The sequence below is a fragment of the Eumetopias jubatus genome, unplaced genomic scaffold (genome assembly GCF_037043125.1).
Source record: "Eumetopias jubatus isolate StellerSeaLion01/CBP00866 unplaced genomic scaffold, mEumJub1_p1.0 scaffold_5, whole genome shotgun sequence".
NCBI lineage: Eukaryota > Metazoa > Chordata > Mammalia > Carnivora > Otariidae > Eumetopias > Eumetopias jubatus.
Genome location: NW_028274811.1, coordinates 114102990 through 114130685, shown reverse-complemented (window position 1 = coordinate 114130685; position 27696 = coordinate 114102990). Strand labels below are relative to the sequence as shown.

Below are 27696 nucleotides of genomic sequence, written 5' to 3'. Positions count from 1 at the left end.
AGAAATCCGAAACTTCCCTTGGGGGAGTGTCCAGAGTGGTTCTCTCCATTTTGAAAATATAATCCTTTCAAAAAAATAACCTTTCTAGGCCTTCATCTAATAATACTTGGATTGTTGGTATCTAATAATCAAAACCTCATAAAATTTGGAGGAAATTTCCTATTACTTCAGTACCTCTTTAAATGAATCATATTTTATTAATCGGCACATCTGTACACATTTTAAAAATGAGAACATCCATACGTGGAAAAGATCATCCGGTCTAGAATCAAGGCTTTGGTACATATGTGAGTAGATTTAGTATCTTGTTGCAATAAAATTAACCCCCTAGGTCCCCAGGTTATGGGTTTGGAACTACTAGTTGAGAGCATTCACATAGTAAATTATTTTCAGATTATTTGGGGATTCTTTGTATTAACTGCAGAGATAATCAGGAAAATACTACATTTGAATTTAGAAGATTTTTTTATCTTTATTTTCTTGACTATATTTTCAAAGAAGTTAATAAAAATGGCTGACCAGCTATGACTGGTAGCTTTCCCATCATGCCCCCTGGCTCATGCATGCCCAACCCCCATTCACTCAGCAGCATGGGAGTAGGCTCCTTCCCCTCTCCGTCCAGTGACAGGGGCAACCTGGAAACAAAGCCAGACTGGATCACCCCTTCCTCAGATTTATAGGAGCTATTTGGCTTACTGATTAACAGAAGGAAGAAAACAAGCCTTTTAATGTCCGAGGCTCTTGGAATTACAGCTATATTCATTCATTAGTTTATCCATGTGTTCATTTATTTTACAAATATGTTTGTTTTGTTCACTAAAGTATCCCTAGCATCTGGAACATGACCTGGAACATAAAAGGTATTCAATATTATTTCATTCTTTCAACACATTTTTATTAAGCACCTACTTGTTCTCATCACTCTTTGAGGTGCTGAGGATCTCAGAGCAAACAAAACAAAGATCCTGCTCTTGTACCCTCTAGCGCGGAAGACAGACAACAAACAAACAAAGCAATCTATACTACAATGGCAGGAAGTCAGTAAGGGATGGAGAGGGACCAAGTAGAGATGCTATTTTAATGGGTGGTCCGGAAAAGACTCTCTGGGAACGTTATATTTGAGCATAGACCTTACATGACCATGTGAGTAAGCCATGTGTGAGTTATAGGTGCTCTCTGGTGTTTGCTATCATTAGCCTTACGACAACGTGCCACTTAAAAAAAATGACAGACCCCAGAAAGTTTTTAGATGGCTTGTGGTTTTCAGGCAGCAACTACTAGGTTTGACCATCATGTTAACCTCTGATTCAAACACATTTTAGTTTCGCATTACTTTTCTTTATGACATACCAGTGTGTACAAACACTAGCTGGCCCTTGTTGATTTGAGCCTGGGTGAAGTTCTGGATGCTTCGGCCAGGAAAGGACTGGAGAGCCAAATGCCCGTTGCTGGGTGGAGTGACCCAGTAGGTGAGGTCCTGCGGGGAGGAGTCCTCATCTTCTGCACAGAGGTCACCCCTGGTAATCTCAGTGACAGAATTTGCCCACACCTTAAAAACAAGAGAAGCACAGATCTTGCAAAGACCAATTCCAATCATGACACATAAGTAAACTGGAGAGCTATGCTACTCTGGCCTCTTGCACAAAGATTTAGAAACTAAAGCAATTCACTAGAGCTTTTAAAGCATGAAGATTCTTTTTTTTTTTAAGATTTTATTTATTTATTTAAGAGAGAGAGAGAGCATGAGCACAGGGAGAAGCAGACACCCTGCTGAGCAGGGAGCTTGACGTGGGGCTTGATCCCAGGACCCTGGGATCATGACCTGAGCCGAAGGCAGATGCTCAACTGACTGAGCCACCCAGGCATCCCTAAAGCATGAAGATTCTTAATTCAAAACAGACATATAATTAAATACCAGATGAAATTCAGGGCATGCTATAGTGTTTGTTTAATTTGTGAGGTTTATAAGGTCCCCCCCAAAATAGTATTCATAATTATTTATTCAAAATTAATTATTTAAAGAGAATACTTATATAAAGTATAATAACAATAAAAGCTGATGGTAACTAAGCACCTTCTGTATGCCTGGCATGTGCTAAATATGGAAGCATAGGCTAAGATTCTACATGGAATCTCAGATCATCATAGAACCTACTCACAGGGCTGATTTAAGGATTTCTATTCATCGTTTTAAGAAGTGAATGATTTCATCAGCTCTTAAATATTTGAGGGAAAACACATGTTGTGTATTTTAAGAATTTTCCTTTATTTTACCTGTCTTGCAGGAAAACACATATCTGGGGCCTATGTCCTTGCAATGTCTGCTGTGCTGATAGCTCATCTACAATTATTTCTGAGTAATAGTCTCTATTTTGCAATTACATTTAAAATCTATTTACCTTGCTTAAATATCCTAGTTCCACAATTCATCATTTATTGAGCATCTACTATGTTCCAGGCAACGTTCTGGGTGCCTGCAATCCATCAGTGAACAAAACAGAGTCCTATCCTCATAGAGCCTACATTCGGGCAGGAGGGGATGAAGGAGTACAGGGAACAAACAACAGGCATAGTAATGAAATGAACTATACAGTCTGTTAGAAGTTCACCGGCACTATGAAAAAAATGTAAAATAAAGCTAAATAAGGGGCTCAGGGGTGGGAGAATGTTAAATCAGAGGCTCATTTGAGAAAAACTGGAAGGAGGTGAAGGAGGAGCCACATGGCTATCTAGGGAAAGAACATGCAGGCAGAGGGAACAGCCCTAAGGTGGGAGCAAGCGTCATCCGTTTGAGGAGCAGCAGGGAGGTCAGTATGGCGGGAGCAGTGAGATGAGGAAGGCAAGAAGATGAGTCAAAAATGTAATGGAAGGCCCAATCCTGCAGGGTCTTGACAGCCATTGTATTTGTAAGAACTTGGGCTTTTACTTGAGTGCAATGGGGAAGAATCATAGGGCTTTAGGTGAGGAGTAACTTGGTCTTAACAGAACCCTGTGGCTTCTGTGTCAAGAACAGACCATGGGAAGGCAGCGGTAGAAGCAGGGAGACCAGTTAGGAAATGACTGCCATAATCCTGGAGAGAGATGAGAGAAGAGAGTGGCCGGAAGTTGTTGAGGTGGTAAGAAGGGGTCAAATTCTGGGTGTGTTTTGAAGGGAAAGCCAACAGGCTGTCTGGCGAATTGGACATGGTGAGGTGTGGAAGAAGGAAAGGTGGAGGAATGACTCCATGGTTGGGACCTCAACACCTAGAAGGACGGAGTTATCATCAACTGAAATGAGGAGAGCGGCACAGGGAGTGGATTCGGGAAGTAAGATCAGGAGCTCAGTTGTGAACTTGTTGAGCTGAAAAACGCATATTTAGACATTGAATCCCATTTGAAGGAAGGAGGCTGTTTTGAGTTTCTATAATCATGCAGTCACATGGTATTTGACGAGCACTAAAAATGGGTGGCATTATCACTAACTAAATTTTCACATTTCTGTCTGTATTTATAAATGTCTTCCCTATAGAAACACCATGCATATTTTCGAGCTTATGTCATTCTTTGCTCTCTGACTAGAACCTTATCATCTTCTATGCTTGTTACCAACTTGTTTAAAAATTCAATCCTAAGTGATTTAATAGATATCTTTCTGGTCTAAGAGGCTGTTTTCCTTAGTGGCACAAGGAGTTAATGAAATATCTTAATTCATGCTCACTCATTATCTAATAACTATTTAAACAGAATCTGAGAAAGGAATATCAGAAAATATATAAGATAGGATCCTACATTTTCATATGAGGCATGATATGCCTTAGCTATGTAACCTTGGGCACATTTCTTAATTTACCTATGCCTTAATTTCCTCATTAGTAAACTAGGAATGATAAAATTATTATGTGTAATGAGTGATTTAAAATATGTAAAGTACTTAGAAGAAGCTTCACCTGGCAGATAGTAAGAGTTCAATAAATATTAGCTCTATGTCACCCATCTTCTTCATCAGATTCAGTTCTGAAGATAAATATGATTTTTTAAGACATTACTCAAAAGTCATTTGGAGTGTCCTGATTATGATTATTGGAGCCATTCTATAACATGTACTGTGGATTTTGTTTAATCCCACAGCATCTCTCCATAATTTGGGGTGAGATAGTTCATCTGTTTCATGACTGTGTTGTCGATGGATGCTCCTATGTCTTGGCTTTTGGAATATGGCCACTGAGGATTTTTTAGCCCTAAACTCTAAGGACGTCAGTTTTTTAACAGCTACCAGAAATGCTCATCAACCTAATGTTCAAATTATAAGGTTTTGGTCTTCAGTTAATCCATGGAAAGGCTACAGTGTGTATAAAATACACAATTGGACTACTTAACAAAATTCCAAAGCCACTGATTCTACTTTTTCACTTTTTACATTTTAAAATCCATCCATGTATCTTATTTTCCTTTAAGAACTCAAGCTGATTTGGAAATGTACTGCCATTCTCTTCTCGTGACTCGTAGATACTCATTTTTTCCAGCACCATGCACACAAAAGCTGGATGAAGCATGTTTTCCACTGCAGCTACTCTTCCGTGCAACTCTGCTTTTGCCCCCTCTTGCCTCTGGAATATACCATCTTTCAAAACAAGTGGAAAACCTGCCACTCAAAACAAGAGCTGGTAACTTTAGTTCTTTATTTCCACTCAAATCAAATTTAGTTCAATTAACAGCCGCACTGCTTTGGGTGAGGCTTGATTTAGTGCCAAATCATTGGTCATTGCAACTTCAGGTAGATGGGGTGAAGAAAAACAAAGGTTGCAGACCTGAATGCAGAATTAAAAGTGACCCAAAGCCCAAGAAATAATGGTTTAAGGAATTCATATTTGAAAAAGTAATTAGCACATTAATTGGAACACATTTTTAAAAATTCACCTTTAACTTAAACCGAAGGTCAATGGGATTTAGAAACCTAATTATAATCCAATATAATCCTAATTATGACTCTAATGTTTAAAAACCCAGACCTTTGTTTTGAGTTTCAGATGAGGGATGTGAAATGTTTATAAAGTTACTATCCCACTGTCTGACCCTTCTAAGCCTTCTGTCAAAATCTCAGGCTTTGCTGCCTTAATTCTTTCACTGTCCCTGGCTCTCAACGCTCTTTTTAGTGATGACAAATGCTTATCAGAAACAAACAAATGATTCTATTTTTGGTGTAAAAGACAACAACAAAACAAAATGTACAGTATTGAAAGCCAAAGTTGAAAAACAGGAAAGTGAAGCCCCCTTGTGGACACAAATACATTTGATCAGGTATGCACCAAAATTTCTGGTGATGCTTGAAGACAAAAGTACTCAGTAGACTATATTTCAGAGTAAAATGCAAAGGATTCATTTCAGGACTTGGTCTAACCCCAATTCCTAACACCAGTCTGTCACATCGGAAATGATTCCCTGCACCACTGAACGACTTTGGAGACCAGCCAGCCACAAGTTCTGTGGCTAAATGAAATGTTGTTTAAAGTACTTTAGGAGAAAGGAGTGTATCCTATGCTAGGATAGAGCGGTTAACATTCAGATTTCTGCCTTTGAACTCCTATCCAGAGTCTGAGATGCTATCAGCGGGTCTACCCCCTAGGCTCCCACTTCCTTTTCCCAAGTAGACTACAGATAACCCTTCTTGCCACTTGCTCCAAGCTCTGATGACAAGTAAGGAGTCTGGGTAGTCATATGGGATAATCTGAAGGTCTTGAGAAAGTTCTGTTTGAAAAGTCAAAGACAGCATAGAATCTCAAAACTATGATGGTTAATTTTATGTGTCAAGTTGACTAGGCCACGGGGTACCCAGATATTTGGTTAAACATTATTCTGGGTGTTTCTATGAGAATGGATGAGATTAACATTTTGGATGAGATTAACACTTAAATCAGTTGACTGAGTAAAGCAGAATTATTCTCCCTTAAGTGGGTGAGGCTCATACAACCAGTTGAAGGCCTAAGTAGAAACAACAACAACAACAACAACAAAACCAACTGATCCTCCTGTGAGTAAAGAGAATTCTTTTCTGTCTGACTGCCTTTGAACTGGGACATCAGCTCTTCTTGTTGACCTTCATATGGGAACTAAACCATTGGTTCTCCTGCGTCTCTTGCCTGCTGACTAACCCCACAGATCTTGGAACTTGCCCACCTCCATAATCACATAAGCCAATTCCTTATAATAAATCCAGATATATATATCTTTTACACACATACACACCAACCCACAACTCAGTCATGGTTTTGTTGTCAAGGAAGATGAGGCTCAGAGAAATTTTGCTTAAGTTGGGCAATTTATAAACCTTGAACTCCGGTCTTCTAACTTCAATCCAGAATTTTAAAGACAGGGAATGCGATTCTTACCAGATAAATAAGTGAATAAACTCAGAAAGAGCCAGAGTCAAATGACCACATCCATTGAAACTGGGAAGTTGCACCCTTCCTGGCCTAGATCCAGGCTCTCCAGGGAAGAAGGTAAGAATAAAGGAAATGGCCCTTGCCCCCAGTGACTCTTCCTTTTTTCTTGAGAAAAACACTCTGAACTCAAGGATGGGGGAGGGGGTGTGGGCAAACTGCCTGAGCAAGCTCAAGGTTCTCGGCAGTGACCGTATTTCCCTAATTTAAAGGGAAGACAGAGACAAAGGCCAGCATACACATTTTTTCCTCTCACAATCTAATGTTCTGAAGATCTTAAATTGACAGGAATATTTCAATATAATAAAGCTATTATTAAGTTGAGGGCGCCTCTTATAACTAATGGCACCTCAGAACTGAAAGCCAAACCCACAACAAGGCTTCAATTCCTTTTCAGGAGGAAGCCCAAGAGTTCACTGCGTTATTCCTTGGTCTTCCTCTCCTTCAGCCAGCTCCAGCTCTTCTCCCATATCTGTCCAGATTTTAGGTCCCTCCCATGGATCTTTCTCATCCTGCAGTTTCGCACCACACAGCAAAATGCCGAACTCCTCTGCTGAGGTTCCTGGGCGAACACATGTGTGTTCAATACAATTGCTGTGGACCTATTCCCTGAAGTCTGCGTGAGGGGGAGCAAGAAGCACCACAGCTTTGGGGCTTTTTTCTTTGTAATAAAGACAGCCCTTGATCATGTGGATGCACTGAGAGAGCTTGAGGCAGTCATGAGTAGTGGGCCAAGTGGCAGAGAATGGTGGTGAGACAGTCAGACTTTTCACACCTTCCCTTGGTGATTCTGGGCCTCGCTGCTCCTATTATGATGAGGACATCAGGAACAGCAGTTGCTTTGAGCGTTGTGAAAATGATACCACTTCTGGAAGATGTTCAGTACTGTACTCCGTAAGCACGTAATAAATGTAAACTTTTATAACTGTGCTTAATAATCATTGACGCCTACGATCCCTTCCCCAGAGCCAACAACCTAGTCTTAGATCGCTTTGCTGAGAATGAGTTCAGTAGATAGTAACACCACAAGAATCTGTGAAAACAGAGGTAGGCCTACAAATGTGACCAGCTAGAACGTCCCATTCCCAGGCTGCCTAGACAATGACTGGAGTAAACTAAAGATAAAGCGACACGTTCCAAAGGTGTAAACACCACTAGTTTTTCACTTAAAATACAGAGGCTGAATAATGAGCCAAGCCGTAAAATACCTAAAAGCCTTAAAAAGCTTATTCCTAAATCCAATTATTTTGAGCAAATAAAAACAGATTTTAAAAACCCCAGCCTGTTTCCATGTTTAACAATATAAAATTTTCTAGTTAGATAAGCCCCCGGTGAGCGCTATTTGTGTCCACCTCTTCTGCATCTCTTCTGACTACCCAATTTCCTCTGGACTTCTAAAGAATCTATTATTAACTATTTACTCTCATGAGTGTGTAAACAAGGCTGAAGTTGTCCAAAACGTATGTGGGACGATTTGTCTCTGCCACATTTCGAAGTGAACACCTTCAGATTCCCACGTCTGGGCATACCTGATGAATGTGTCCCCTAGAGGCTGAAATGTGCAAGGGGCCATTTCTGGATTCTTCCAGAAATGCAGCTGTACTAAAGGAAGAAAGAGCCAAGGCAAAAGCCTGGTCTCTGAAACATGGGCCAATGTTGGGGGGAAACTGACAGTTTATATTTTCATTTAGTCATCCCTTCAACAAATACTTCTTGTTTGTTATGTGTCGGTCATTGCTGGAGAGCCTGAAAAGAGGCATGAACAAGTCATCAGGCTCCTGTGCTGTCACTCTGTCCTCAGCCTGTCATTTAACTGTCATGTGATTTCCTCCTCTGTCCAATGAGGGAAACGGTAGTACAACTCTCAGGGAGCTAAAAGCCCTTAGAGTGATACCTGGCACATAATAATGGCTAACAATTATTTTTTGAGCACTTACTATTGTAATACCTATGACTCTTCTCCAAGCCAGAATAGCAAATTTATGCCCAAGTCCTTAGAAGAAGGGACAGTATGAAGGAGTGATGTAAGACCAAAAAAATCTACTGAATGAAAGCTTTGGGATCCTTGAGTGTAAACTGGCACAAATGGGTTCACCAGCATTGACATAGGTAGTGCTGGTGTGGGAGGAAATGGTACCATAAGAGCCAGAGGGACTCCTGTGCATCAAGCCCTTTGTGTGGCCAATAGAAGCCATGACATTGCTTCAGGTTCCCACATCAGGACAGGAGCCAAATGGTGGACACCATGTGGTTGCCAAAACATGTTTATCTGTGAGTGCCTAAGAAGCACCCCCAGGGGATTCTCAGAAAGAGTGAAGGCTGACGGAAGTTCCCAGAAACAGCATAATACCATCACATGATTGTACAGTGGTTTTTGTTTTATTCTAATACTGGTTTAGCCTTGGAGTTTTTCAGTAATAATGTTACCATTTATTGAGTCCCAACCACACCACATGTCAGGAACTGTGGGAGAGTTTTACAACATTTTCTCTTTTATTCCTCACAACTCTGCCTCCATTTCCTACCACCTTGATGAGAGCACACTGAGGGAGTAAATAATTTGCCTAAGGTCACACATTCAATACCAGGGAGCTGATTCTCACCTTCCCACCCTAACTAGAAAAGGCCATGCCTTGGGGAATATAGTGTGAAGGACACCCACTCAAGAAATACAACAAGACAGTAACTCATTGGGATTCATCATCTTCCAACAGTTACCCAACAGAATGTCCCAGTCACAACTAACATTTATTTAAAACCAGTAGGAATATGTTAACCATACATACATAGTCCTATGTCTTCTTATTTAACATCAGAAATAATATAAAAGAAAATCAAATTGGTAGCCCTAATGTTATTATGATAAATCAAAAGACATGGAGCACTTACCTGAAGGATTTTGTTGGCTGTTATTACTGGAGCCTCATCATTTACGGATTCCACAGTTACAAAAAGAGTTTGGGGCAGACTCTGTTTTCCAAGCTCTGAGCTACTTGCAAAGATGGTGAAATTGTCAAGAAGCTCCTCGCTATCATCATGCACGTAGTAAATCAGTTCATTTTCTACCTACAACCACCACCAACAAAAATCACCAACTTATTGAAATGTGATTTAAAAACATGAACAAATTGCTATAATCCTAATTTTTATGTCTCTCTAAAACACAGAAGCATGTGTTCGTCCTATGAGGTTTGATTCTGACACTCAGAGTGGAAATTATGACGGACAGGATAGTTTTCATGAAGTGATGCCACATCCCAGGAGTAAGTTTAAGGAGGAATGGAGCGACGCAGCACATAGTGTGAAAGAGAACACTGGACTGGTAATCAGGAGACCTAAGTCAAAGGCTAGTTCTAACACTGAAATGTGCAATAGGTAAGTGATACAATCCAGCTGTTCTTTCAGTGGAACAACACCCACTGAAATTTGGACTCTACTTGTTTACTTACAGTGACTAATTTTTGAAGTTGTGGATTACTTTGTTAGAGAATTCAGAATGTTAGGTTGAGGCTCTGAAGCTTCTACCCTTCTACCCACTTGTTGGATTTTTGTTGTTTGGAGACATCTGGACCAGGGCAACTATTAAGTTTCCCCAGACTTCTCTTTTCTGAACTAAGCATGCATTATTCCTTTAACTGTTCTTTGTACGGGAGACTATACATGCTCCCTCCTAATCCTGTTCCTCCTTCAGAACACAATCGTTTTTTGGTGCATCTCTTAGCTGATGCTACCCATAACTAGCTACCAAACATCTCCTGTGGACAGAATATAATAAAATATATCAAAATCAAATTTTATCAAGGCAGATTTCCCTTACAGGTCCCCTGTCACCAATAACACAAATGGCAAACATTTACTTTTATCCTTGTTAGATTTCATTTTCTAATTTTCATTCTGAAATGGTCATCAAATGAATTAATTATTCCTCTTGGATTTGTAATAACCACAAATTTGATCGGAATGCCTTTCATGTCTTTAAGGCTCTGATGGAAAATACTGAAGAGCACAGGATCATAATTAGAGACCAAGAGAATTTTCAAGCTAGAAGGGAACTTGGCTTCAGTGAGTCTGTGACCCAAATATAAAATGGCAGAGAACTTCCAAAGCCCAACAGGAGTAGTTGAACTTCTGAAAAAGTCTCTGGGGTTGTGTTTGTTTTGATAAAATACTGCCAAAAATTTTAACAGTTCAACTTTGCCCGTTCCTATGGTGCACTTCCTTTGAGCAAATACTTTTGATCTCTCAGAGGTGTTTCTGACAAGAGTTGAAAAGTTCAGGAAGAGTCTCAAGGGAAAGTTGTGGCCATTTGTACACAGGTGCTATGAGAATTTCTTTGGAGTTCTGTGGGCAGAGGAGTTCCAGACCATAGGCTTGACCACAAGTTCTGAAACATGCTGTTTTAAGCTACTTGAAACTAAACACAGAAGATGGCATTGATCAGAATGTGAGAGAATTTGTACCTAAAGTGCTTTAGGAACATAGTATTTAATTCAAATTGCCTCCTCAGTATCTTTCCTGGAGAAATATAGCATTTCTTCAAAGGAGTGGCACTCCCCCAAATTACATGCCATTTAATATGTATAAATGTAAAGGCAAAGAGAAGATTGGGTGGGGGTTTGCCTATTTCTTGACTTCTAACACTAGAAAAATATCTGCTGACCTGAAATTAAAAGATATAACAAACTTGTAGAAAATCTTAGAAGACTGAAAAGTATTGGGTCCCCTGTCACCAATCATGTTCAGGGCATAGGGTGTCATGCCTCTGCTCACCTTCTCCCTCCCTCTTTGCTCCCCATCTCACTCAGGGTTAAAGGTGACGTAGAAGGCCCTCCCATGCTGGACCTCCCTAACCTCATTTCCAGCTCTCCCCCTATGGCATGCGGTCCACTAAAGCCCTTGCTGCTTCCCACACAGCTATTCACTTGCTCTTCCCTCTGCCTGAATGCTCTCCCACCATGTCTACCTGGCTCACCCATCCATCACTTCCTCCAGTTGTCTGCTCAGATGCTGCCTTCTCAGTGGGACCTCCCCTGACCACTTGATTTGAAACCAAACAGATAGACACACACACACACACACACACACACACACACACACACACACACACACCACTGAAGGCTCTGGCACTTCCCAGCTCCCTTTCCTGCTTTATTTTTCTCCATAGCACTAATCTTCACTCAGCATACCTTTTATTTCACTTATTTCTTTTTTCTATTGTCTCTCTCTGCCTCCTTCTTTCCCCTCCAGTGCACGGGGGCACAGATCATTGCCGGGTTTGTTCACTGCTGTATCCCCACTCCTTACAACTGGCATGCCTGACACATAATAGATACTCAAAAACGATTTGCTGAATGAATGAAGGGCAAACATAGCCACGGGCTCCTCCAAGCCACTCAACGTTATAGCCCCCAGTTGTTAGGGGTTAGTGCCGCATTACATGAAAATAATGATATCTCAAAAGCTGGAGACCTTAGAGTCATATAGGAAGAGAAAGTACGAAGGGGTCACCTGGAAGAGCAGGGACACATGACCTTGACTGTGAACAAGGCTACACGATAACACAGATCCTAGAGGGAGCACACATACGTGACATACAGATTTCAACTAATCATTCTAAATGCACACTTCTTACAAAGCACAATCAATGAACTGACCAAGACAGGACAAAAACTTAGTGCTCAGTCTCTCACCTAGCATCCCTGAGGTGAACGGTATTAAATTCAACTTGCACCAGAGCAAGTGGTCATCTTGGATGGTTTGTCCGGCCTTTGAGAAGGAAGGCATGATGAAGAGATGCCTATAGGAAGTCACTAAAGGATCACCTTCCCTGGGTCCCCAGTAGTGAAACACTGATTTCCAAGGTCATTTCCAGTCCTCAGGATTCTCTGCTTCTTCCCATGGCTCCCTAAGACCTCCCCAGTCTAACCCTCTCGACATATAATTCAAGACTCTCCCCAGTCTGGCCTCAGTTCTCTCTGCCACTCCTGAGCCGGCCTGCAAGTCTTGTGGGCCATTTCCCAGCCCCCAGAACCCATTCACTTTAATGCCTCCTTGGCCACGCTGTTCCCTTTGCTCATGTTGCCTTTTTTTTCCTTTTTTTTCTGTTTCTCCTCTGTTACCTCCCTGCTCTTTCTTTCTTTCCTCAAGTCTTGCTTAAACGTTACTCCCTCAGTGAAGTCTTCCCTATTCTCTTCAACTAGAGTCAGATGTGCCAACTCTGCACTTCCTTAGCACCATGGTGAGAATGCTTTGTGAAGCATCAGAAGGATGTACTCATGTCAAGCTTGTGCACCTATGCCCCCTCCCCCAGCATCTCCTGAGGGCAAGGAATGTGGCTCCTTATCATGGCAACCTTGAACAGCAACTTGAACAGAAGAAGGGTTTAGCAAATCAGTTCAAGTCCATTGATAAGATGAAATCCTTAGAAGCAAAAGAAAGCAGCCCACATGGGTTTACAGATAACAGGACAAAGATCCCCAGAGATGCCAGGTGGTTGTTAATGGCTTCCAACCTGAAGAGTGCATATTCCCAGGAGCTTATAAAGGAAATGGTGGCAAGCTACTTTCAATACTTAGACAGTAATGGAAATCATTATTTTATTCATGATAAGAAAGCCAGGTCTCACAATAATACCAACCTAGCCCAAAGCAAAGAAACATGATGGCAGCCCTGAGCTGAGTGGTTATTTTATGCTGAACACTGACGGGAAGTGGTGTCCCGCTGCTGGATTGTGGGGACTGGGCCGTTTAGCCATTGCTATCACTGTGCTTACCTAGGGCACGGCACAGATACGTGCTCTCTCAGCATCTGTTAATTGAATACCGGAATGAATAAATGAGTAAACCCACTACTGACTAAAGCACGTCTGTGTTAACTATCTAGGTGTAACACTTTGAGTGGGACAGTGACAGTGAGGAGTTCCTCGAGAAATGGGCAGCCAGGACGGCCCAGAGGCTAGAAACCCATGGCTTATGAGCCAAAGTAGGAGAACCTAGAGATGTTTAACGTAAAGAAGATAAAATCCGAGGGAACTGGGTAACTTTTTCTTTCAAACATTTAAAGAGCTTTCAGGAAAGGAGGGACGACTTGTGCTGTGAGCTGACAGTGTCTAAGCAGCAGACTTCAGGTCAGCAGAAAGAACTTTCTAACAATTGAAGTTATTTTTAAACTGGAAGTGCCCGTTGCATGAAGTAGTGAGTTCTCCATCACTGAATATATTTAATCAATGGCTAGATGACCTTTCTATGGGGTTACCATGGAAGGGGCTTCTAGCATCTGTTAGGAGGTTAAACTAGATACTCTTTCAAGTCTTACCACTCCTGAGAGTCCATTAATCTAAATAATAAATAGCATTTCTTTTTCTCTTATCCCATGTACCTAAATGTATTAACTGAGAATTATTACCTGTTTCCTGGTAAACTTCATTAGCTTTACTCTTGGAAAATTAGAATGTTCAACATAACCATGTTTTGGTGGTTTCAGTAGAACAAATTCACAGTCAACTCCCTCAAAATATTTGTTTCGAATTTTGAGATAGTCTTCCAGAAGTGCTTTGGAACCACCTTCTCGGATTGTGAAATTTTGTACCTCGAGAGGAATCCGCTTAGGGACGATATCCACTAAGATTTCAATTCCATTTACAGCTTGGAAACCATTCACCACTTCCAGTAAAAAATGGTCCTGTTGTTGGTCAGGAGCTGTCTGCACATAAAGAATATCCCCATCATCAATATCTTGTTGTGTAAAAATCAGAGGGGACTTTGCATCTGCACTCAAGCTGCCTTCTTCTGGTAAAGATTTCCTGAGGTATCCATGCATTGGTGGAATTCTGACAGTGAACACTGCCTCTGAAGGAATATTATCTTCGTGGACAGCCTTGAGTTTGTATATACAACACACAAACACAAAAAGAAAATCACATCAATACTCAATAAGAGTCAAGACCCTTGATGAACCAAATTGTTCTCTATTAAAGTCTACAAATGGCTTAAGTTACTATCAGGGTCGATACAGTGTTTAAGCCTGGGTCTGTTCTGGTGACCGTGTCAACATTTGCATTTAATGCAAATGGTTGCAAAGAAAAGTAACAGTCAACAAGACCTGAATAGCTTACTAATGCTTTAACAAGGCATTATTCACAGCAGCAAGACACCCAGGACTCAGCAAGTTGAGGTGAAAGAAATAAAACTGTATAAGAAGAAGGAATGAAAGATGGTCGAAGAAGCGGAAGTTGAATCACTTAAATTGCAAGACTTTAGAGGAAAGTTTTTCTCTCCCCTTTTAACTAGCTCAGCATTTTCAATGTATATTTAATTTACTGATTCAGCAAAATCCATCTCAAAACTGTCATTTTAACTGATTTATAGTCACTGAACTACACATGCCCCCTTGTGGTGAAACATAAACTCTCCAAGATCCTAAAAAAGAATTGAGAAATGCTGGTGAGCCCCATATTTCCTCAAGCAAACTCATTTAGTAAACCGCTTCTGATTTGAGTTCATTTCTTCTTGATGTCATTGGCTGCATTTAGCAAACAAGTAAACTCCTTTGCAGTCCTGAGGGTATATTCAGAATAGCCTGTATTTGTGGCCACCTGTCATAAATCACAGTTTACAAACCCTGTACAGGATTACCCTAAAACAAACACTCTCTCCTAACTCTGATCAGCAGGGCTTTGCCTGCTGGAAGTTTCTAAGTAAGAGCCCCAGGAAACCAAGTAGCTTCTGGTATAAGGTCTCACCCCTGGCATTCCACTAGTCTGCGCCAATTTTATCCATCAGTTTCAGGAAACGAAGTAAGGCCGCCTTCAGAGCTATGGAAATTAACTGTGTAGGATAGCATCCTCTGCTGTTTTAGGAACGCTTTTTATGTTTAAGTTTCTCTAAGTTTTTATACCCTGCTTCATCACATCACAAATGTAACTGAGATCAAATGAAATATTGGCAGCGTGTCTATAAAAAATGAAAAAAGTAAAGATCCCTTAATTTACTATAATATGTACATCATCTCCTCATTCCCAATTCATTCTACACTAAACAAACATACATACTTGTGTGCTGGCGTGCACTCGGCTTTAACGTAAGGCTTAGTATCACTTATATTCCATTTCCAACTGTAGGAAAATCAGTAGTGTCAAAATCACGAAACTTTCCAGCTTCTCTTTTTAAAGGCATTTATGTTTAGAAAAAAGTCATTCTGAATACGAGGGAGAAATCAACGCAAAAACAGCTCTTAGACGCAGATTACTCTGGGAGAGAGAGAATGCTTGGTGGTAGGACAACTACCTACCTGGAGTCTTCCTCTACTCAGTTTTACTGGTTTTCCTTCTTCAACTACAAGGGTCTTGATGAGCAGAATTTGGGTGCGATGTTGGTGACTTTCTGAGTACATTCGTACATAGATGCCCACGTCTACATATATCTCTTTAACTTTCACTGTCAGGTTGAACACATCAGAGTTGCCGCTGCCATCATGCCTATAAATCACATGTCCTTGCTTCAAGTCGTGCTGGGAAAATGAGTGGGACACTGAATGGTTGACCAGCAGTCTGCCATGCTTTGGGGGCTGCAGCATGTAGAATTCAATCTCGTGGTCTGTTCTGACATCTTGGTTTGTGGTGACACTGAGGTTAGTTGTTGTGAGGCTGCTGTCCTCTCCTCTCTGTACAACCAGCCCTGTGTTGTTGGCTATCTGGACATAAGGGTCTGACACACTGACCTCAAGAAGGGATGATGTGTAATGGACACCATCTGTCACGAACAGCACAAAGCGGGCAGAGTCTGCTCCCCGATGTCTGAAGAGCACTCTCCCTTCCCGCAGGTCTTCTTGCCTAAACTGGTAGAGTTTCTGAGACAGATCAGTGGGTCTCACCAGGTCCCCATTTGGGATGCCCCGCCGGGTATAGAGCAACTGCCCATCATCAAAATCTGAGTCGGGGTCATGGTAACAGAGATCTGCCAGGGTCAGTAGGCGCTGGCCATTCCTCACGACATGAAAGACCTTATCTACCACACGCACTGGTTTCTCATCATTCTTTAACTCTACAGAAATGGCAACTTTGATTTCTGTAGATACATGTTCCGTGTCAGGATGCCTGACCACTCCCTTTTGGCCTGGTCCTGTGGCAGTGGCCACAAGGAGGAATTCATCATGCTGGGTCTCAGAGTCATCATGGACATACATCAGCCGCTCGCCTACTATGTCTTGATCAGTGAATGCGGTGATATTGTCACGACTTCCCAGAGGATCTGAAAAGTTAACCAGTTTTAGCGTCCCGTGTTGAGGACTCTTGGTGATTCTATATTGGAAGGTCTGATTGTCCAGTGTTTGAGCAAATAATTCCGATTTCGTAATTAATTTCCCTTCTCCTTCTTTTACAAATAATCCTCTGTTAGTTACAACAATGCATGTCTTATCTGCTTCAAAGTTTATTCTGAAAGTATAATCTTTTGATTCTATGTGTTTTGCAACAATCAAGAACCTAAAGCTATCTTGTGTGTCTTCCCTGGGCCTCTCCTGTGCCTCATAACTTATCTTAGAGTCTGCAATGTTTTGCTGGCTGAAGACGGAGTTTGTTTTTAGAACTTTATTGCCAACTAGCAATTTTCCTTTCTTAGGTGGGGTCAGTAACTTAAAATGCAGTTCTCTCTGAGTTACGTCCACACCCTCCGTCACAGCCTGCAGATGATCAGAGTTCAATACTTGTCTGCCTGTTTTCCTGACCTCGAGAGGAACATTTTTCAGAAGTATAAACTTTAGCCAGTGTACAGTAATAGGAAACGTCAGCTCTTCACTGATTTTTCCTTCTATGTTAACTTTAAATTTAAAGTGATCTGTAACATTTTCTAGCTGTAATTCTTGAAATGTACTGCGGTACCGGACCCGACCCTGATCAATGGAACGCTGAGAAAAGGTACTAACTTGTTTCCATTCATCCCTTGACCCTTGCCGCTGAATCTGGCCAAACTGGGGTGGATGAGTGAGAGCATAGCGGGTCTCCATCTCGTGGGGTTCACCGTTAACCTCCACTGACAAGTTGCTCTGTGTAATCAGAGCTGTGCCACCCTGCTGGACAACTACCCCAGTTCTAACAGCCACTTCGAAGTCCCAAGGAACAGCCACAACCCGTAACACTACCGTATTGCTAACCAGCTCTCCATCGCTTGCTCTCAGAAGGATCCGGGAGTTCCGATGACCTCTGTGCACGTAGAAAATGTTGCCATCTCTTAAATCCCCATGCGTAAAACCATTAATGGCTTTCCCAGGACCATTGGTGTTTTCTAAAAACCCAGCATCTGAATTGAAGTTGCCAAGAACTGAGAAATTAAGACTCAAGGAATCTGTGTCAGGGTCTGACACGTGTATTATATTTGGAGTTAGTCGTTTCTTAGAATTCTCAAACAGGAGAAGCAAGTTTCCTTCAGGGAGCTTAAGGACTGGGGGATCATTTACTGGAAGGACAGTAATGTTAAACACATATGGAACATGTCCTTGCAGATATAATGGCATTTCCTTCTTGTTCTGGGATGAGACTGAAAATGTGAAAAAATCCCTAGGTTCTTCTGAACCATCATGGACATACCAAACTTTCCCTTGCCCCAAATCTAACATAGTGAAAGCCTCCTCCATTCTCTGCGCGGGGGAAACATTGATTCGAAGGAACCCATGAAGGGGCATTTCCTCTATTTTAAATAGTATTTGAGAAGGATAGATGCCCAAATCTTCTGATGCCACATCCACGTTCATATGCCTTTGTTCCAGTAACACTCGCCCACCTTCTTGGACCTCCAAGTTATTCAGACTCAAGAAATAGCTACTCGCATGGTGAAGAAAAGGCTTGCCTGCCTCGGGGACAGTAGTGGAAAGGGGAACTTCTGACCGAAGCAGGTTTTCTGTTGTCGTTATGAAAGGGTTTTCATTATCACTACTCTGCAATTTACACCCGGCAGCTACATCTTTGGACACAAGGGCATTCTTTAATGCTCTCTTTTCTGAGTTGGTTTCCAAGCCTCTTAAGCACCCTTTGAAAGAGATTCCTCGTGCAGATTTCCTGGACACAGAGGCAAGTTCTAACTTCTTAACTTCTTCTCCCTTATGTTTATCAAGACCTCCCACGAAGAGAGGACCTTCCGATACAAATGGTTCGCTTTGCAAAGGCAGCAACGTCCTTACCCCTTGCTCATCCACCATCAGGTCCAGATACCTTCCAGTGAATTTGAGTTGAATAACGTGCCACTTGTTGTCACTAATTAAGCTAACAGAAGAGAGCTGGGTGTTACTATTCCTCCTTCCTACACGAGCCTTCAACAGACCATTCACTATTTCCAAAGCAGCAAAATCTCCTTCTCTACCTGACTGAAAAAAAAGCAAAGCTTGTTGAGTTCCAGTCTGCAAAGCAAATTCCAACAGCCCTTCCCCTTGTACCCTCCATTCTGGGAAGGCAACGTAGGATCTGGAGCTAAAGAAATTGATGGCTTCATCCTCCCCTGCAAAAAATTCATCATTGCATCCTAGTGACACCTCATAAACTTTCTTAAAACCAGGGTAAGTCCTGAGGGATGCAAGGATCTCCCTCTGGTTAAATACTACATCCTCCATACATCCACGGAAATTGGGAAGCTCTCCATCTAGGTAAGGGACGTCGAGTCCACCATGGCCTGCTATGTAGATTCCATGTTGAAAGTGCAAATTGTGTATCTCACCAGTGATCTGGCCAGTTGTCTCATACTGTTTGTCGATAACCAGAGAGAGATTGTTTTTAACATAGTATAGTTCCACTAAATGCCAAACCAGGTCATCCACACGAAGTCTTTGCTCAGAAAGGAGCACTTGTTCACCTGCACCCAAATTCACCCTCACCTGAAATAGAAAGAATCATAATTAATCAATCTCATATCATAGTATTTTATTGAGAAAACAGGGCCATTCACAGATAGAGAGAAACTTGGACTTGAAACCACTTTCCACATGTATGGACTACACAATGAAGTTTAAAAATTTCAGAGTCAGAATATTTCAGGCATGCTGGTAAAATCGGAGGCTATCCCAACTTTTCAAATGGCACATGATTTTATTCTAGTAAAATAACAGTAATCAAATGGATAGCTATTTTGTTCCCTTACTTTCTCACGGTTTTTCCTCCAGTAATTGAAAACTTACACGTTTTTAAAGATTTAAGAAAATCTTACCCGTAAGTTTCCTGATAGAAGTTCTATTATACAGTAGTCATTTTTCCCAGCTGCAAGAAAAAGTAATCCCTGTGGTTTGCTGGTTTGAAATTTTAATTGAAGAGATAACTCAGGCGAAACTTCTATGATGTTGAGCTCCACATAGCTTTCACCATAAAAAGATGCTAGGGAAAAATTTTAAAAAGGAGTAAATATATTACACAATGACAATTCCACTTTAGACTGTCATCTCCCTTCAGGGACTGACCCTGCTGAAGCTGCCTTGCCCAAGGCCACAGCTGATTCCTGGGGTAGCCCACAGATCTGATATGGGCGTACAAAGGCTGTGTTCTCTTGCCCCAACTGAAAATAGCTCTGATGGGTCAGTCTATCTTCAGAACTCTCAAGAAGGGTGGTCGAGGCTTCTGTTGAAACTGAACTGCAAGTCTACTTCTCCATGTACCCAATCCTGCTTCTTTCCCTGTCACAGGGATAATCCCAAACCACTGGTGGTGAACTGGTATAAGAGCAGAAGGGAACACATTAGCCAGCTTGAAAGATCAAGCCATGAAAGATACAGTGCAAATAGTAGCTATGAGGACTATGGGATCGGGTGTCTATTGCTAAATTTGAATGAAGCTTTGGAAAAAGATAAGGAAAAGCTAGGAGAGATCAGTTCACATTTACAAGCTAAGTGTGAAAGCAAGAGGGCTTCCCTGGTAGCATATAGAGTCCTCCTTTCCTACAGCAGGAGACCAGTGGAAGGTAAGATGCCCACCCAGGAATTAATCATTAGACTAGTCAGCTGCAAATAGAGTTAAAGTCCCATCTATGACAGGCTTGCTCTGACAAATCTAAGACCCTGGTTGGGAAAGAATAGAACCTTGACATAAGGAACTGGAGACATCTAGGTTGAGGCATTCAAATACCTTGGGTCCCTAGTTCTCCCTGAAACCTCTTCGCCTGCAGAGGTGGCCTATTCCCCCATTAAGGCTGGCATGGCCCTTGCTGAAGGAGGATGCAGAGGCTTCTCCCCACAAGCAGCATTTGACCTCTGAAGTTACACTCCCATCTCTCCTCCTGGCCACTAGACCAAAAACGAAGGTTAAGTCACAACATAACCTGCGTGGGGACATGTTGGGCTTGATATGGGTGGAAAAGGACTGGACCCTAGTGTAGCCGTGGGACCTCTCCAGGTGTATCCTACTACCTGTAGCTGCCAGAATACGCAGACGACTGGGGGTACCTGATCAAGGGGGCGAAGCGTGAAGTTGGATAAGGAAGAGTTTATAGATTTGGGAGCACTCTCCAAGGATACAGGCTATAACACCCTGGCAAAGACTACCAGAAATGGTATGAACCCACTGCTAAAGTGGCTCCTAGATGCATAGAAAATGTCTTTGAGACAGACACGACAGAATTACCATGACAGATGGATGAAAGAGATGAAAGTGGTACCTCCGGAACTGAGCATAAATAGGACCAGAAGGCACAAGTGAGCATACAAGATGGTAGCCCCGGAGCTCCATCATCGCCATTCTTGCCCCAGCACCTTTCCTCGGCTCACACATATGGCTGCATGGGCAAATCCCGTGGTACCAGCTGATGGAGAAACAGAACACCTGAGCATGGTTCACGGATGAGTCAGCTTCATCATATGGGTGCCTAATGAGAATAGACTCCAACTGCACCATAGCTCCCTCTGGCGGCGGCCATGAAAAACACTAGGAAGAAAAAACCCTCCAAGGGGATAGAACTTTGGGTAGAACACTTAATCGTCCACTTTACACACAGAGAGAAGTGGACAGAGGTTCAAATAAATAAAACCTGATTGAGAGTGGCAGATGGCCTGCCCAAATGGTCAAGAGCCTAGGATGCAAAAGATTGAAAGAGTAGGAATAAGGAGGTCTGGGATTGACGCATTAAGTGGGAAAATCATGATACTGCACGTTAATGCCCACCAGAAAACATCCACCACAGAATATGCATTCAACAACAGGCATACAGAGTGACTTGGTCAGTTGACCTCAGCCAGCCTCTGTCATCTGCCCCCCGTAGGTTGGCACAACAGGTAGCCATGGTGGCAGGGGTGGAGTCTATGCATGCACCCAATAGTCAGGGCTCCCTCTTCCCAAGGCTTTCCTAGGTGCTGTTCCTGCTGAATGCCCAACATGCCTCCAACAGGATCCAACACCAACCTCTAATATGTTACTATCCCTTGAAGAGAGACCAACTGTCCACTTGGTGTTGAGCTGACTTCAGTGAAACTCTTTCCTTTTAGAATGACCAATGATTCCTTTCAAAAAATAAAATAGACTCATATTCTGGGTATATATTTGCCTTTCTTGCCTAGATAGCGCCATTATATGAAGAGCTCATGGAGTGTTTAATCCACTAATAGGGGAGGCCAAATAGCATCACATCAATCAAAGACACACCCTTTACTCCAAGGAAGGTGTGGTAATGGGCCTAAGACCATAGGATCCACTGGCCTATCGTATATTACACGGCTGAAGCTGAGGACCTGACAGACTGTTTAAACAACCTGATCAAGGTACAGGTGAATCACAACCTCAGAAGCAATACTCTATTGGAGTGAGGGTCCATCTTCCAAGGCTTTAAATGAAAGATCTTTACATGGTCTTTAAATTAAAGATCTTTAAACACCTCCTGCTATATCTCCAGGAGGTGTAATATACGGGCCTGAGAACAAATGTTGATCCTTAAGAGCAGTCCTTGATAAGGCTCTTGTATGATTATCTCCATCTTAGATTCTGCTTCCTGAGGAACCCAATCTGCAATGTCTGCTTCTCTGTTCCTACAACACTCTGCATATTCCTTTATTCCAGCATTCACCATGTTGTACTGAAATTCCTTGTTTATTCATCTATCTCCTGGAATATTCCATGAGTTTCCTATGATTGGGAACCATCTCTTTGTTTATCTTTCCCTCTCCGATACCTAGCACAGTGCCTGGCCACAGGTAGCATAATAGGTTCTGTAGGCCACTGAGATCCCTTTTTAACAAGTTGGTATACCCAACCTCCAGCTGTTTCACTGTGTTATCCAGAAATTTCAGTGAAATTATAACCCCTGCCCTAGAGGGGGACCTATAGCCAGTGACTGATTGAAACAGACATATAAAATACGTAGAGCTCTGTGTTACTCGTATCCTAGAGCGCTCTCTGGGATCAGGCTGAGATTAGGTCAGCTAAACCCAGATCTTTGCTTGGTTTCTTCTCCTGCCCTATCCTGCTTCCCGCCTTCCGTATAGCTCTTTCCTGGTCCCCTCACTCAGCATTTTACTTGCACAAGAACCCCCGCCTATGCTGTTCTCTTTAGGGAAGCCAATCTAAGGTAAGTAGCAAGCAAGCATTTATTGAACCAAACTACACTCACCTCGGAGACCCTCATTCAATATCTGAGTAAACCTTAGGGACTTATGTAGAGTCACTAGAGAACCTTAGGGACTTATGTAGAGTCAACAGGTTGTTCACAACAGAGCTAAGACAAAACCCCCGCATTTCCCACCTCCCATCCAGTGTTTTCACCAAGATACGAAGCTGACACAGAGACGAATATGGTCTCTTACAAACTTTCTCAGGTAGGTATAAACACTCTTCTCTAGTTAAAAAAACAGCCATTAATAATTAAATTCAGGAAAACGAGAATGTAGCAATAAGGTCAGAAAGACGAAACAAGCATTTATAAACCCACTAGCTGTCCTGCCTAGTGTATGGTCCTGGCCTCTGGTTACTGAGTCCCCTCACTCTGACTTTGACAGACTCAGAGCCTGTATTGTTAAGCTCTCAAAACCAGGAAATGTTTTCTAAATCATAAAATCTACTGCTGAGAATGACTAAGTAATATATTTTCCCACAGTTCACCTCCTTGGCACTAAATCAATTCCAGGATCAGCTGGTGGCTAGAAATTTCCATTGCCTCAGGGGGAAAACAAGGAAACAGGTTTAAAACCACTGGTCTGACAGCCTGAAGCCAGTCTCATGCTCACAGATCTCCAAACGGACTTCAACTTCTGTGGCTCCTAGTAAGTGCCTCAAATTAATAGTAAGAAGCCAATCGAAGTACAAGAAAAACTGGGTCCTAGGAAAAGGAAAGGTGATCTCCACCTGCAGGGAAGGAGAAGGTGTGATTTCAGTATTACATGGGTAGGGCAAGTCAAGGTGAACAAAAATCAGAGCAACTTCCTGGCTTTATGTGCTTAAGTAAAAGGTGAAATGGTTGAATGGAAGTCAAAGTTTGGCAATAAGGGGGGTAAAAAACTTTGCAGGGAAAGTAAACATTTCTATTTCTCTATAATTTCTCCCCAGGGGAAGGGTGGTTAGTGATTATTTGATTCATTTTATCTACCTTAGAAATAGTTCCCACTTCTTTTTCCAAACTACATCTTCCTGTTTTTGTTTGTATGTATGTTTGTTTGATTTGGGTTTTGCTTGTTTGGGGGTATTTTGGTTTACTATTTATTGAGCACCTACTACGTGCCAGGTACTATGAGGAGTTGGAAGCAGGAAGTTACTGAGACTATGGGGGCTTGCAGTCTATCAGACAGGAAAGCTGCTCAAAAAGAAGAGTATGTCCGATCCAGGATATTAGACAGTTGGTACAACAGCAGCTTGTTCGGGGCCCCGCTGGGGTATGAGGGAAGGAGTACTGTGCCTATAAAGTGTCTCTCCCTGACAGATTTAAGTGGCCCATTATGTATGTACTTGTGCTGTCCACAAATACACCAAATAAACCACAAACACGGGGATTCAAAGGTGAATGACATAGACTGCCAGTCAAGGAATAGAGTGGCTTAGTACCAGGGAAATGGAGAGCACAGCAGAAGCACTCGGCCCAGTCAAAGGGGATGGGCTGAGGGTGTTTCTGGCAGGCAAGACAATGGCTTCCAGAAAGACCTAATGAGGGATGGGCGAGAGTAAGAGGAGAGACACAAGTGGAGAGATAGGAGAGAGAGAGACCAGTGACTGTAAGGAGCCAAAGGTCCACTCTGGCTGAGCCCAGTGTGAGGGGGAGCAGCCGGGGTGGGTGCGGCAGGGGTATGAGGGGTCGGGGGGCAAACGGTCAGAGGGCTGAAAGGCCTTCTCTGAACTGTCAGTTTAAAGTGGTGACTATTTTCTAGGCCCTAGTTACCTTCTTTATTTGTTTCCTGGGTTATTATCCAGCTCCAGTCCCATACCATCCCAAACAGAATGTGAGGTTTTGAGGGCAAGGGCCTTCGCTAGTCTTGCTCACTGCTCAGTCCTCAGTGCCTCCAAGAGTGCTCAGCACATAGGAGGCACCCAATAAATGACAACTTTGGAAGCCAAGGTAAGAGTTCAGACTCTATTCAAGGGGAGCCATAAAAGGATCAAACAGGGAAATGCTGTGCCCGGGTTGCAATTTAGATGGTTCTGGCTGAAGGGCAGGAAATGGCCTCAAAGGGATGGTAGGGAGTAGGGAAGCAGGCAGGGGGAGAAGCTGGTGGGTTCAAGGGATACTTTAGAAGCTGGACTGACTAGGAGGGAAGGGGAAAGGTCAAGGGAGCAACCTAGATGAATTTCCGGATTTCTGGCTAGGAATCCACTTACTGAGAGGGGGATCCTGGGAGGGAAGCTTTGGTTTTGTTTTGCTTTGTTTTGTTGGTACATATATGGCGAGGAATTCTCAATGAACGTTTGGGGAGCAAATGGCTGACTGACCAACTGGATCCCCATGGGCAGGGACCCACTGACGGCGGTGGGGGGGAGGTTTACACACCATCTTGAGAAGGTTGCACCTTATGCTGCACACAATGGGGAAGATGCGTTTTTAGTTGGGAGGAGACACATCAGTTCTGGATTTTAGAACACAATCAGTCCGGCCTGGTGACTGTAGAAACTAATTAGGAAAGTATTTACAAAAACGAGATTTCAGAACTGTCTGTATTCCCTGAAAACTAGAGCTGCCTTTTCATAACATCACATTGTCGACAATTTTATACTGTACCTTTTTATGTATCGCCTTTCTTCCAAACGTATTGTATAGATGATACATCACAAGCATAGAAGCTTATTTTAAAAATTAAAATACAAAACCACAAAAACAAACTTCTCTGCTAAAGTGTTTGCATTATAAAAGTCCTAAAATGAGGGGCGCCTGGGTTGTGTTAAGCATCTGCCTTCAGCTTGGGTCATGATCCCAGGGTCCTGGGATAGAGCCCTGCATCGGGCTCCCTGCTCCGCAGGAAGCCTGCCTCTCCCTCTCCGTCTCCCCCTGCTTGTGTTCCCTCTCTTGCTGTGTCTCTCTCTGTCAAAGAAATAAATAAAATCTTAAAAATAAATAAATAAAATAAACAACAACAACAACGAAAAAACAAAGTCCTAAGATGAGGTGCTCCGAGGAGCGCCAATATTACAAAGCAGCTCTTCCTCCCACCGACCCTGTGAGGCGAGTCACTGCACTTGGAAAGAAAAGCCACATTTTTACCTCACAAATCTGCTCCGAGGTTTTCCTGTGGCACTGACGTTGCATGCTTTATCAAACCGAAGCTGAATTTTTATTCAAGAGGTAACTAACCATCCAGAACACTCTGAGGAAGAAGAAAACTTCCAAGTATGAAATAACTTAGTATAAACATCTAACATGCCAGAGAGGCCAACCTCCTGGGTTCATTAAAAGCAAATCCCCAACAAGGGAAGTTCTAAGAGTCTCTCCCACAAAACTCAGGTCCACTGATACAGAAGTCGGGAAAGAGAGTCAGTGAGCGAAGAGGTATTGGCTCCATGGCTGCAGGATGGGCAGCTGCTTCAGTCGGCTTAGAGGGTGACAGGGGCCTCTGGTACCACATCTCTGGGCCAAACGTGTTGCTGGCCCCACAGGAGGGCGGGGAAAGAGTGGGTCGCAGGCCCCCGACCACCATGAAGATGCAAATCTTGGATTTGCAGGTGGGGCCAGGGCAATCTGGGGTTTGGAATTCTTCTCGTAGAACAGGACCCACCACGTTCTCACTTTTCATTCCCTTCCCAAACAGGAGTCTCCATGCCAACTGCTCAGGTTGCAAAGAGAAAACCAGCCCTTGCCCCACCCTGCGCTCCTCTCGGGGGGGCATCCTCCACCGTCTGCCTCCGCATAAGGTCACGCAGACGGGGCCCGCACCACTCCAGGGAGAGAGCTATTCCTGTAGGCTCCGTAGCTTCCGAAGCAGCCCTGGAATGAAGCTGTGAGGCAGTCCTGGTCCCTGGCTGGATGCTGGTTGAGCTGACAGCTCCCTCTTTAGTGACACAGAGCCCATGTCCTAGCTTCGATGCCCCGCCCATGGCCCCAGTTCCTATTGCGGCTACAGCACATTACCACAAATGTAATGGCTTAATATGACACCCATCTGTTGCTTTACAATTCTGGAGACTAGTTAGTCCAAACATATTAGGCCATTATATTTGTGGTATTTTGTTGTAGTCCCGTATGAGCTGAAATCAAGGTGTCGGCTGGGCTGCATTTTTTCTGGCAGCTGGAGGGGAGAATCTGTTTCTGGGCCTTTTGCAACTTCTAGAACACTGCCACATTTCTTGGCTGGTGGCCCCAGCCAGCAGTCACATCACTCCAACCTCTGCTTCCAACATATCATCTTCTCCCTCTTATAACAGCCTGTGTTTGCTTAGGGCCCACACAGATAATCGGAGGTAATCCCTCATCTCAAAATCCTTAATTGGATCACAGCTGGAAAGACTCTTTTGTCACGTAAAGCAACATATTCTCTGTTCTGGGCGTTAAGATGTGAACTTTCCTGGGGAGCTGTCATTCTGCCTTCCACAGTGCCCAGGTGCATTCGCTCATTCAGGTGCTCCAATTTATTGGGCACCTGTCATTTGTAGGTCCTGGACTACGTGCCGGGAATACAGAGGGGAATAAAGCAGGAGCACTGGGAAAGGCCACAGAAGCAGAGGTTATGAGTTTTATTTGTGCTTTTTATGGCCTGTGCAGCTCTACTTTTAAATATTAAATTAAGATATTTTAAATAAAAGCGATTTTAATCAAACACCTGGACTTTGTGGCTTCCCTGTGTGAGTCGGCTGATCAGGCCACCCCGGGACCTACCCATTCTCACAGCACAGCACCTGTGAGTGGGGCTGGAT

The 27696-nt window shown here is 42.9% G+C and overlaps 1 protein-coding gene across 1 annotated transcript in view; it reads right to left on the bottom strand.

Annotated features, from left to right (window-relative positions):
* The window catches only part of LOC114211831 (chondroitin sulfate proteoglycan 4-like), a 54571-nt gene extending 27899 nt beyond the window's left edge, over positions 1 to 26672 (bottom strand). The window contains exons 1-6 of the mRNA XM_088023188.1: positions 26303 to 26672; positions 19604 to 19767; positions 15705 to 19274; positions 13821 to 14291; positions 9306 to 9482; positions 1351 to 1549 (exon numbers count right to left, since the gene is read on the bottom strand). Coding sequence (XP_087879314.1) covers positions 1351 to 1549; positions 9306 to 9482; positions 13821 to 14291; positions 15705 to 19274; positions 19604 to 19767; positions 26303 to 26672 — 4951 coding nt within the window. The remainder of the gene's footprint in view (positions 1 to 1350; positions 1550 to 9305; positions 9483 to 13820; positions 14292 to 15704; positions 19275 to 19603; positions 19768 to 26302) is intronic.
* Between the last annotated feature and the right edge of the window lie 1024 nt (positions 26673 to 27696).